The sequence below is a fragment of the Cryptomeria japonica genome, chromosome 11 (genome assembly GCF_030272615.1).
Source record: "Cryptomeria japonica chromosome 11, Sugi_1.0, whole genome shotgun sequence".
NCBI classification, from domain to species: Eukaryota; Viridiplantae; Streptophyta; class Pinopsida; order Cupressales; family Cupressaceae; genus Cryptomeria; species Cryptomeria japonica.
The window spans coordinates 202,385,319-202,397,723 of record NC_081415.1 but is presented as its reverse complement, the minus strand read 5'-3'; the positions used below and the strand labels follow the sequence as shown (position 1 = coordinate 202,397,723).

Genomic DNA, 12,405 nt, shown 5'->3' with positions numbered 1-12,405 from the left:
TTGAGAAGTGTAAAATTAAGGTGCTCAACTACTAGGTCCTCTCCCTATGTCTTTTGAATTATCTTAGACCCACAATAGTGTTGAGTTTAAAGAGCAAATTAAAAACAATAATCAACACAATTAAACTAGAGACAATTATTAAAGAACACATAACACAACGAGTTATGTTGTTCACCATTAGTGACTACATCCATAAGAAAGCAAGAGAATATCTTTATTCATTGTTACACTCTTACACCCAAATTTGCACTCACTTTTTATACAAATATTTAACTCTTCAAATATAAAGAAACAACATAAAAATGAAAAGACTAAGAAAATGAAGGATCACATGACCATTAGACTTCACGTTCTCAACAAAGAGATTTAAAAAAAAAACATAACTACCCTCAATTCAGTAAATATATTAACTTCCAAATTGATTATAGACGTAAAGCCTAGTTTGGCCTAGATTCTCCAACAATAGCTTGAGATATAACAACAATCAACCCTTACAATAACCAAAAATAATAATAAAACAAAAAGAGAGACATAGATTGGTCACACAATTAACATCTAGCATCATCTAAGCCCCAAATTTGAAACTACATGTGGACATATATATTAAATATAGAGAGAAAAACATGTACAACATCAAATTGTTATCACAGTATCAGGTAAATAGACCGAGCAATATGAGAATTCCTATCAAACGGACTTATGCACACAGCCCTACGATGAAAGTGGGCCTAGAAAATGACTCATACTATGCCTAACCATTTATATGAAAACACAACTTAAGTAGAGATAACAAATAAGCAGGAGTCCATCATGAAAGACGTGTAGTATATATCACACCATTTTTTTAGTAGAGCTAGCAAGCCAAGGTTTGAATCAGGTACTAAGAGCAAACGTTTCTTGGAGTCACAATTGCTAGGAAGGAACGCTGCTTGCGCATAGTGAGGGAATCCCTGTCAACGATCTCCTCTAGGTATTCTTGGTCTTCACAATTGAGCTCCCATCGAAAGTGTTGAAGGAAACGAGCCAGTGACGTGCACAGGATGAGGGTGGCTTTCATCTTCCCTGCACATGCTCGTCTTCCATCCCCAAACGTCATTATGAATGTCTTCTCTGAACCCTCAATCTTCTTGGATGTTAACATTCTCTCTGGATCCCATCTTTCACTGTCTTTCCAGTCCTCTTCATTGTGATTGCATCCATACGCATTAATTGCTATCTGTCATTCACAATCACAAAAAATCTCTACTCATCATACCCACAAAACCTCTGGACTTATAGATTAAATACTTTGAAAGTAAACAATCTGACAATTCGCTTGTTATTTGAAATTTTATAAAGTTGCCTGTAATGTGTAATTCAAATCTGTCAATATATATATATATATATATATATAAAGACCTAGTTTTGACATTAATAATCTCTACATTTAGTACAACCCACCAATTGTTAATGAGCAGCAGACAATACGCACCTGCCATCCAGGAGGGATGTCATAACCTTCAATGTTGACATGGTGGTGAACATAGCGTAAGGGGAGGAGTGGCACAGGCGGATGCTTTCTCAATGTCTCCTCGAATACTGCCTTCAAATACACCAGTTCACCCACGATTTCTTCGCCTATGTCCTTTTCATTCTCTTCGCATATCATTATTATCTCATTGTACAAACATTCCTGCGCTACAAAGCTCCAAAATTTAAGATGAATATAACCAGAAAAACCAATAGAAAACAATCTTGTTGTAAGCATCTGATACAATAAGTAACTGTAGATCTGTCCCTCATCCAGTTCGCTGTCAAGAGTACAGTTACATGTCAATCATTGCCAAGTTTTATTTTAGTGTGTTGTCAAATCTGTTAGCTTCCTCTATAGGAAGTTTGTTAAGTATATCACTACCTCTATGATTCTCTTGCACATGTTTGTAAAAGATTCAGTCAGGATATCACTATCTCTATTGTAATGTCGACAGCTTTGAAACGTTTGTACGAGATTAAAAACACATAGAATTTTGTCTTTAAAGAGCAAATTGCTTTCAATCAATATGAGAGTAAATGAAAGTAGTAGTGATTAATTATCAAGAGTTAAGGAATGAAGAGATAAATCGGTTGATATTGATGGACAAGCTTCAAGTAGTGATCTAGTAAGTGTTACTTTGAATAGAATGGTGAGTGATTATTATGTCTTCATTAATAGTTTGGCTGCAAGGGAAAAGGTAGCTTCTTTTGAGACAAGAAGAAGAAAGGAAGAAACATATGGATTATAGACTTCAGAGTGCAGATTCATTTTTGATGGTCAAAGAGAAGAAGCCATCCAAATGAAAGCAACGGGAAAAGAACAAAGGAGGAGGTAAATTTGATAACAAAGTATAAATATGACTAAAGATATCAAGATGGGACATCATCGAAATCAAATTTCAATTTAAAGAAAAATAGAAATGGTAACAGCTATTAAAAATTTAGACAATATGCTTATGAATGCAGGAAAAAGAAGTTTAATGGGTTCAAAAGTAACAAATATGAAGGTTATAACTATGTGAATGGTGAGGATGAACTAAATGATAACCTTGATAATTTAAAGTAGATTGTTTTTTATGTTGCTCTTTCAGCTGAAATAGATGATTGTAATAATTAGTTCATAGATTCAAGGGCATTGATTCATATGTCATGTCATAGAAATTGGTTTTGCAAATTTTCATGAGAAGAATGATAGTAGTAAGATCTATTTAGGAGATTATAGGTCTCATGCCACAAAAGGATATGATGATATACGTGTGCAATTGCTTGATGAAAATGTATTTATCAATGTGCTAATGTAATATGTTTCTAAAGAATTAAGAAAATTTTAATCTCAATTTTAGCCATTAATGATCAAGGTGTCAAATTTGAGTTCTTGAAGACAAGTTGTTAAGTAAAAGATATGAAAAATCATTATGATGTGATTTCTGAAAGAATCAAAATAGGAGGTTTCTATAAACTTGATGTCAAAGTGGAAAGTCATCAAGCAATGACTTCTACATGTGCATTCATTAAAGAGCTATGGCACAAGAGGCATGGTCATTTAAATCTTAAAGATTTCATTTCTCTACAAAGAAAAGAGATGGTGCAAGGTCTCTCAATATTTGAAAATGAACACATTAGTTCTAATGGTTGTGCATTGGGTAAACAACATAGGAATGAATTTCCAATAAGGAAAAATCAAAGACAAATGAACTTTCTTGAGTTAGCACATTCATATGTGTGTGGTCCCATGCAAGGTCAATCATTTGAGGAAGCTTATTAATTTTAAAATTATGTTTCATAATACTGAAGTGTTTGAATGTTTCAAAGAATTTAAAATTATGGTGGAAAAACAAACAACTCACAATGTTAAGATTCTTAGATTAGATAAAGGTGGGGAATATACTTTAGAAGTTTTTTAAAAAATATTATAAAGTTAATGAGCCTTTAAGTGATACATAGTTTCTCATAGTCTAGAATAAAATACTGTGGCTTACAAAAGTAAAAAAATAATAATTATTGAGTGTGCTAGGGGTATTTTTAGTCATTTGAGGAAATTTGGAAGTAAGACATTTTATCATATTCAAAAAGAAAATAGGAAAAAATTTGATGTAAATTGAACCAAATTCATTTTGGTTAGTGACTGTACACCAATCATAAGGCGTACAAAATGTATAATTAAACTACTCATAAGATGTTTGCTAGTAGAGATGTCCTATCTCATAAATTTGTAGATGATGTTCAAGAGAAATAAAAGAAGGATAACACTACTTTATGGAAACTATTTGAAGAAGAAAATTAAATTTCAGATATTGCAGATCAACAAACTCAAGATTAAAGTGGGCATGAAACAAGGCAAGTTGAAGCTAATCCATCTAGCAATGAAGCATTAACAAGATCAACAAGACAAATCAAGACACCAAACATGTATAAATGACTATGCTCTAATGGCTCAAGTAATGAGTGTAGATAAATCTCAAAATTTTGAAGAAGCTAAGAATCCTAAGGAATGGATGAATGCAATGCAAGAAGAATATGAATCAATTATGGATAAAAGAACTTTGGAATTAACTAAATTACCTACAAATAAAACTCATATAAGCTCTAAATGATTGTTCAAAACTAAGTTTAAAGATGATGGTACTATTTGTAAGTTTAAAGATAGATTGGTTGCTTACAAAAGGAAGGAATAGACTATGAAGCTACTTTTGCACTTGTTGTTAAAATGAATACCATTAGAGCACTAGCTACTAAGTTTAATTAGGATCTTCATCAAATGGAGGATAAGTCAGCATTTTGGAATGGTGATTTAAAGGAAGACACATATCTTGTTCAACTTGAAGGCTTTGTAAAAAGGGGAAAATAACTTTTGGTATGTAGGTTAAATGCCTTGCATAGTCTAAAACATGCACCAAGGTCATGATATGAGAAAACTGACAAGTTCTTCTTTCAACAAGGATATATCAAGAGAAAATAATCCAAATTTATATGTAAAGAATGATGAATATGAAAATATTGTTTTGATTTCATTGTATGTGGATGACTTAATCATAACAGGAACTGCTATAGATTTGATTGATGAAACCAAAGGAGATTTATCATAGATATTTGAAATGAATGATATTGGCAAAATGTATTAATATTTAGGAATTGAAATGTGGAGACAAGATGGTGAAACTTTGATTACTCAAATAAGTATGCAAAGAAATTAATCCAAAGGTTTAATATGCAAGATTATAGAACAATATGTACTTTATTAGATTAGAATGTCAAGTTTTCTTGTGATAATGATACTATAGAGGTCAATGACACTTTGCATAGATAGATGGTGCAAAGTTTGAACTACTTGACCACTACAAGACCTAATATTGCATATTCAATTAACATACTTAGTTAATTCATGGATAACCCTCTTGAGCTTCATTGGGAAGTGACAAAGAGAATCACTTGATACCTTTGAGGTACCATAAACTTTGGTGTTGAATACACTAACCACTTGAATGCTGAGTTGATAGGTTATTTAGATTCTAATTGGGTAGGTGATCTAGATGATTGTAAATAAACAACTGATTATGTTTACATTAGGATCAATACTGGTCGAGTTTAAACAACACAGTCTAAGCTTTGATTTGTTTAAGTGATTCATTTCCAATCAAAATTGGTTTTAGTTAAACCCACCTATTAATATGATTTAAGATGAACAACCTAAACAAATCAAAACTCAAAAGATACTTTATTATGATTAATGCTCTATTCTATTTGTATATATTCCAATCTCAACCTGATTCATTACCTGCCATTTGGGATTCTTTGCCAATTCATAAACAAGCCATTCCCATGTAACCGAGACTGTATCCACACTCTCAATTATCGCTTCCCATGTTAGCATTTCCACCTGATTCTCGCTCAAATTTCGCTCTTCACGCAGTAGTATGTTCAGGTAGCAATGTGCCTTCTGAAACCAGAATTTTGTTAACTCTACTTGTTTCATAATCTCATTGAAATGCCCTTACTAAAAGGAAATTTTCCACTGGAACAATAGTACATATAGTGTAGGTATACTACCTCTCCAGGGATATCATTATTAAGCTGTTTCTGCTCTCTAATCATTGCCTTTATGACCGCGGTTCTTGTCGCTTCAATCTCCATAAGCCTGCGCTCAAATTTGTTATTGGGCATCCATTTAAGATAAGGGAAAAGATCTCTCCAGTCCACCTCAACGGCCCCCATTATGAAATCTCTAACAAAAATATCAAATAGCTCGCATTGAGAGAGTGAAATTCCCAGCTCTTCCACATATATAGATTCCACTTCCCTACCGAATACCTGCAATACATTGAATGGATGTCGTTTAGTAGTAATACTTGAATTTGATAGTGGAAATTATACGAAATTAATTAATATAGAAGGGTTGCATTTTGTATCACCTCTTTCAAGACAAATGAAAATAACTCCCGTTTAAAGTGCTTGCTCAAATCTACAAGTCTTGCCTGTCCCTTGAGTTCTCTATGTATTGATTGAATCAGACTTTCTATCATCTCCTCTCTACGAAATCGGTTGTGCATCTGTTTAATATATTTGTTACATTATTATAAAAAGGAAAAGTTTAGCCCGTAGTATTAAGTCAATGTATCAATTGTTTAGATGAAAAATTAAAATATAAATAATGATAAAAGATCTTATCAATGAGGAAAAGTAAAAGACCATGGTACTTCAGGTGTATCATGTCATAGGAACCTACCATAAGTATGAAAAAGGATATGTACAATATTACTACAAATATGAATGGTGATATTTATGTTTTCACTGAAGTAAATTATGGTAGTTGGTCCTTGTTTATTCGGAAGTTAATCATTATGTGTAAAAGATAGTTAAGTTTGCCCCATTTTCCGTGTTGGGTGCATTAGCTATTCACACCATGTATATGCTATGTATGGACAAGTTAATAACATTGATGCATCTATGAATTAGTCACATTATGTATATGTGGCACATGTGTATAAACTAGAACCAACGTGTATATGTGATACATGTGTCAAGTAATCACCTTTTCTTTATGTGATATATGCTTGAGCCAATCACTATGTGAACATGTGATCTGTTTGTATGAACTTGACCCTATGTGATTTGTGTTTGTGTGCATACATTGATGTTGACATGGAACTAACATTTGAATAGAATAATTTTTTTGACATATTGTTGTGAATTGATTGAATTCAAAGTATTAATATTAGTTGATGCCTATGATTTAAAACTGGGATAAAACATATCACATTAAAGAAGGCTATGAAGTCACTCTATTCTTGTTATGCGAAATACTAAGTCTTTGATTCCCAAAAAGGGATGTGTAGTTAGGTTCGTTATAAATGAATCTTCAACTTACAAGTCTAGTTCCATGGTATAGATCTATATTGAAAGGTTAGCATATTTGGTGATTATATAAAATTATGGCATGGATTTGTTTGCACGATTATTGTTAGTAAGGTTATGAATCTAACACTTTCAAATTGAATGCAAGTTTCTTGGTCGATTGAGATATAATACTTGAGGTCTAATGAAATGATAGGGAAAAAAACTAGGAAAGAGGAAAACCTTTCTTATCTGATAGAAAACAAGGATGTTGAGAAATGATGAACACTTGAGGACATAACAACCACACACTACAATGCAAAACCTCAAGCACTAAAATTTTATCACCATTTCATGAGCAACTTGTTCACAAAGAAGAAATAAACTAGCAAAATTAATAGAACTTAAGAATGCGTGAAAATATGAAAAAAATGGCAAAATGATAATCCAAACATGAAGAAAAACAAAGAGTGCATGCATGGAAAAATCATCATTAATGTAGAGTCGAGGATAGGTTAGAGTGCAACCAGTTTCTATAGAAAACATTGAGGCTTTAAGAATTCCTTTACAGTCATGGTAGGATGAACAACCTCAAAATTATGAAGTTGATGCATGAAACTCTTAAGAAATCTAATGTACAAGAAATATTATAGCTTTATAGATTCCTATACTATCATGTTATCATGACAAAATATGAAGGTTTGACAAGAGACAAAATAATAAGAGCAAAAAAATGGCAAAGGGCATAGCCAAAACTAAATCCAAAATAAACCAAAAAAATCAAAGAAGCAAAACAAAACAAAAGGGGTTCATTTTACTAAGAAAAAAATGGGGAAGAACTTCAACACGTAATAGGATGTAATTAAAAGGTAAGTGTTGGTAAAATATATAATGGCCCAAGAGGCATGCAATAGTTTGTATTCACTTTTTGTTGCAAGTTGGTCATTATATAGGTGGGAGTTGATAATTGTGTATGCGATGTTTAAGTTATTCACATTATATATGTTTTGGGTGCATGAGCTAATCATATTATTTATATGTTATGCATACATGTTAATAATATTGTGTAAGTGTGAAATACATATGAATTTATCACACTATGTATATGTGATACATGTGTGTGAGCTAAACATATTGTGTATATGCAATATATATTTGAGCTAGTCACCTTGTGTTGATGGGATGTATTTTTATGATCTTGTCCCTATGGATTTTCAGTGTGTTTGTACATTGATGTTGTCATAAAACTGACATTTGATAAGAATTTTTTTTCGATCATACTATTGCGAATGGATTTAGTCATAAGCATAAGATCAATTAATGCCTATCGTTTAAAAGTAAAATTAAAGATTTAGTATCAAAGGAGATGATGAAGTCTCTCTATTATTTGTATGTAAACTACAAAGTTTCTAATTTCGAAAAAGGAATACATAGGTAGGTTCGTAATGAGTGAACCTTCAAGGTACAACTTTGGGTCTAGGAATTACATTCATATTGGGATCTTACCATATTTAGTGCGAGTATGTAAAATTTGGCATGGAGTTGTGTTCATAGTTATTGTTGGTAAAGTTATGAAGCTAACATTTCTAAATTGGATGGAAGTTATTTGGTCAATTAAGATATTACTTGTGGTTTGATGAAATGATAGGGGTAGTAATAATCAATATAAATACTATAGTAACAACATCAATCATTGGGCACTATGAGTTGAGGTGTCAAAGGATGGATGACATGACCTAGTACGATCAGAATACCTTCGAAACCAATATTACTTGTATGAAAAATGATTATAGAAGTGATTTTTTTTCCTTCCTTTGGATATTACGTTGGATGATTTCTTAACTCACACAAGGAAGGTCTACAAGTACACTTTGAGACATACTCTCTACAATAATTACCATTTATGGAGTGGTAAGGCTGCTATTGTTTTTGGTATAGGATTTAATAGTAAGATAATTATCTCACGTGGTCATAGAGAAAAGGTTATGTTGGTAGCTTTTAGTCTTTTTTATCTATTGTTTTCTAGAAAGATCTTTCATTACTTTTGCTCTTTTGCTTTTGGGTCTTGCTAGAGGTCACTCTTTTTTGTGGAGAAGAAATCTTGTTGCCATGGGAGGCCAAAGACTATGTTATGAGCTTTCTTCATTTGCTTCCTTGAAGAAGAACATACAAGTTTGGGGAATTTTTGAAAGGGGTGGAATTACCTATTTCTTCAAGACTATGAAAGGGAGAGATGAAGATTTATCTTTGCAGTTTATGAATAGTTGGAAGAATGGAAGAGTCGTGGTTGGAGTGGTTAGAATGTAAGTGTCAGAGAAGTTAATTGCGCAAGTGACTAGGTTTAAATGTGAGGGTGAGAAAGTTCCTAGATTAAGCTAGAAGCATGCCTATGAAGATTAAATGAAGGAGAACACTTGAAGAGACATTAGAATGAGTTTAGCAGGGAAGATTTGCTGCCACCTTAAGGAGCTGTGAGCTAGTATCTCATCAAGTATTTCACCTTGGAGGGCAGATTCATCATGGTTCATGACTACCACTTTCCTCTATTGAATCATTTGTAGCACCAATAACCAATAAGTTACCCTTTCTTTCTCTTCTCTTCGATGAGAAAATGTGAAACTGAAGGCGTTTCTGTTATTAATCCTATCTCTCCCTGTGATCCTCCACCAAACTAGGACCAAAACCATCCACAACATTGTAACACCAAAAAATAATTTATTTTAAAGACTAAATGCTATCCTTCTCACATGCCATCTCTCTTTGCAAAGCCCTGCTAAGCTCCCTTAAGAAACAAAAGAAACCTAATCTTGGGTGTGAAACTCTCCCCTGCTTATTGACATTAGACCTAAAATCATCCCGACTAAGGCAAGCTGGCTCTTTCAATCCTTGGAAGTAGTGGTCGCCCTAAGTCTACTAGTGATAAGGGTAAAGCCATTTGCAAGTCCTCGGAGAAAAACCCTACTATTTCTCCCTCCCCTACTATTGACATTTCTGACAGTGAGTTGGGCAAGGACAGTGTGACCAATTTCTTAGTGGAACGTAGGTTTGAGGCTTGCGAAATTGATGTCAGCTACTAAGATTGCTAAGGCTAGGACAAAAGTGATGACCAGACCGAAGATTCCACTTTTAATGGAACAGGTTTAGAAAGTAGCGAGGAGACCCAATAAGAGACTTTGAATCTTGTCTTGGAGGATTCCCTTTCTCATTCGCCCCTGGCAGAATCTCAGAATAATGAGGTTCTTGAAGGACTTAATAGCCTCAAATATTATGGTGAAGATGAAGACCAGGAGGTTGGTGGAGGTTCAGGTCAACAATTTGACTAGCAGACTATGGCTGGGGAGATTGAGGATTTGCAGGTTAGGTTTGAGAATCTTGAGACTCCTCGAAATTGTCTCGACTGTGAATGGAACAGAGACTGGATAAGGCGGTTGGAGGGCTGCATATTAATGTAGGAAATTTGATAAAGATCAATAGAGGTCTGATGAAAAATGTGTGATGAAGGTCGTGACTATGGCAAAGAAGATTGAGAAGAAAAAGAAAAGAAAAGTCCCTGCTAGCACAGATGATGGACGAGCAAAGGAAAAGAAGAACAACAACTTATTCCCTTGGGAGGAGGAGCTGAATGGTATGCTAGGTAGTTGGGGCTATTCATTTTAGTTCCCTCTGTTGTTTTCTGTTTTGCCATTCTTAGTTATCGCTGTCTTTAGGCTACTCTATCTGAACTATTATGTTTACTACTTTCATACAATATAATTTTAGTTAAAGTCTCTGTTTTTTTTTCGGCTTGCTTTCCAAGCCCTGATTTTTTTTTGGTGTTTAGATGATTTTTGATTATGATGTATAATTTTGGTACCTTTCCCCACTTAACTTAATAAAAAACAACATCAATCATAATGAATTGTCAAAAACATTTTACAATGTCTCTCAAAACTTCTTCCAAATATTTTAAAGACAAATCTGATATCCTAACCCACACGGGCCACATTGATGTTCTCAATCTCCAAATTAAACCCTAATTTCTATTTTCTTTAGAAATAGCCCTAAATGCTCTACAAACCAAGGGCCACCAAAAAGGATTCTAACACAATTCTCGTAGCTTGAGATCATCATGATTACTGATTCCTATATAATCTGATCATTATGAATAAGCTGAAAAATTTGAAACAATTTTAACTCAGTTACATGCTAATGACGATTACATTGTTTCATCATTTTTGAAACTCTACTGAGTATTTATATCTAATTACATTTTGCATCATCTCAATTTACTTGATTAGCCATGATGTGGACCCAGAAAAAAATAGGCGAACACCAAGGTTTTGGTACTAACATACCTGACATGCAGAAGACAGAAGATCGGCTACCATCACTTGTTTAAGTAAACGGTGTTCATCACCATAGTCACTCATGGCTACCATAGTCTTATCCCTTGTTAAGATCTGTAAAGCTCTTGGCAGCTTCCTGCTGGAAATGGACATGTATTTGGTCACTAAAGCCTGCATATGTGAAGATTCCACACTTAAATTTCATGTTGGCATAATTTCTATAAATTTTCTCTGTACATTTTAATCTCACACAATTGAATTCAAAAGCAACAGAAACAAATCATTAGACACCTGTTCACATTTATAACTTGTGAACACATGCATATCTTATCACCGTCATTGTGTAAACAGATATCACTATCATGTGGCAGATCTTATGACCATGAAGTTCAATTACATTTAAAAGGAGAGAATAGTCTGAAAATCCAGAATGACATTCACAGAAATGTATTACTTGTTTTGCAAGGTGAGCGGAGCTAAGTACAACGACTTTTTGGGCCCCTAGGTGGACTGAGTAGATTGGACCATACTTTTTTGCCCACTGGGTGAATATGGAGTAGGGCCTTTTCTCCTTTAACTGCAATAAGTTACCAATCACCGGTAATCCTCGAACACCTGCATCAGTTTTTAACAACAATTAAAGAATGTCTTAAGAGAAGCCATTACAATTCTATATGTTCTATTACTGACCTGGTGGATATTTTCTACACTTTTTCTTCAGAACTCTTCCCAGAGGTAACAACCAGAGAAACATGAACGCTGATATAATTGTAATCCCCAGTGCCTTGAGATTGAAGTCTAACTCCATTGCACAAGATTAACATAAACTGCTGAATCATTGATCATAAAAGCTTTTTGTAATGGAAGATACAAGCTAATTGATCATAAATTGTTGAATGATTGATAATACAAGTTCATGAACTGTTATATAATCTTTTTGTAATGGAAGATACATGATGCAAACATTATTTTTTAAGTCCTATTATCGCTCTTGTGCTGGCATAGACACTTTGCTTTGTCCTATTGTAAATCCTGCAAATGCGTTGTTTTGTCTTTTCTATTATCGTTTCTGCAAACATTTTATTTTGTTGCATTACGGCTCGCTCCTTTATCCTTCTAAAGAGATTCTTTCATATTCAATATCTGAACTGCTTGTCCCATTAACATTGTATCCTTTGAAAAGTTTGCATTTGAGAATCATGGTATATAACGAATAGATTAGATTAAATTTAACATT

General features: G+C 33.5%; 1 protein-coding gene across 2 annotated transcripts; it reads right to left on the bottom strand.

Annotated features, from left to right (window-relative positions):
• Nucleotides 1–745: 745 nt before the first annotated feature.
• On the bottom strand, nucleotides 746–12,089 carry LOC131041323 (ent-kaurene oxidase 2). 2 transcript variants are annotated; one of them, XM_057974370.2, is made up of 8 exons: nucleotides 11,859–12,089; nucleotides 11,623–11,783; nucleotides 11,178–11,339; nucleotides 5,922–6,059; nucleotides 5,560–5,820; nucleotides 5,288–5,449; nucleotides 1,472–1,672; nucleotides 746–1,216 (listed from the first exon to the last, which is right to left on the bottom strand). In XM_057974370.2, the coding sequence occupies exons 1-8, from the start codon at nucleotides 11,974–11,976 to the stop codon at nucleotides 881–883; spliced, it is 1,539 nt and encodes a 512-aa protein (XP_057830353.2). In that variant the 5' UTR covers nucleotides 11,977–12,089; the 3' UTR covers nucleotides 746–880. The 2 variants fall into 2 exon arrangements, with proteins under 2 accessions (XP_057830353.2, XP_057830360.2); XM_057974377.2 differs by lacking the exons at nucleotides 11,623–11,783; nucleotides 11,859–12,089 and adding an exon at nucleotides 11,460–11,584.
• Nucleotides 12,090–12,405: the final 316 nt, after the last annotated feature.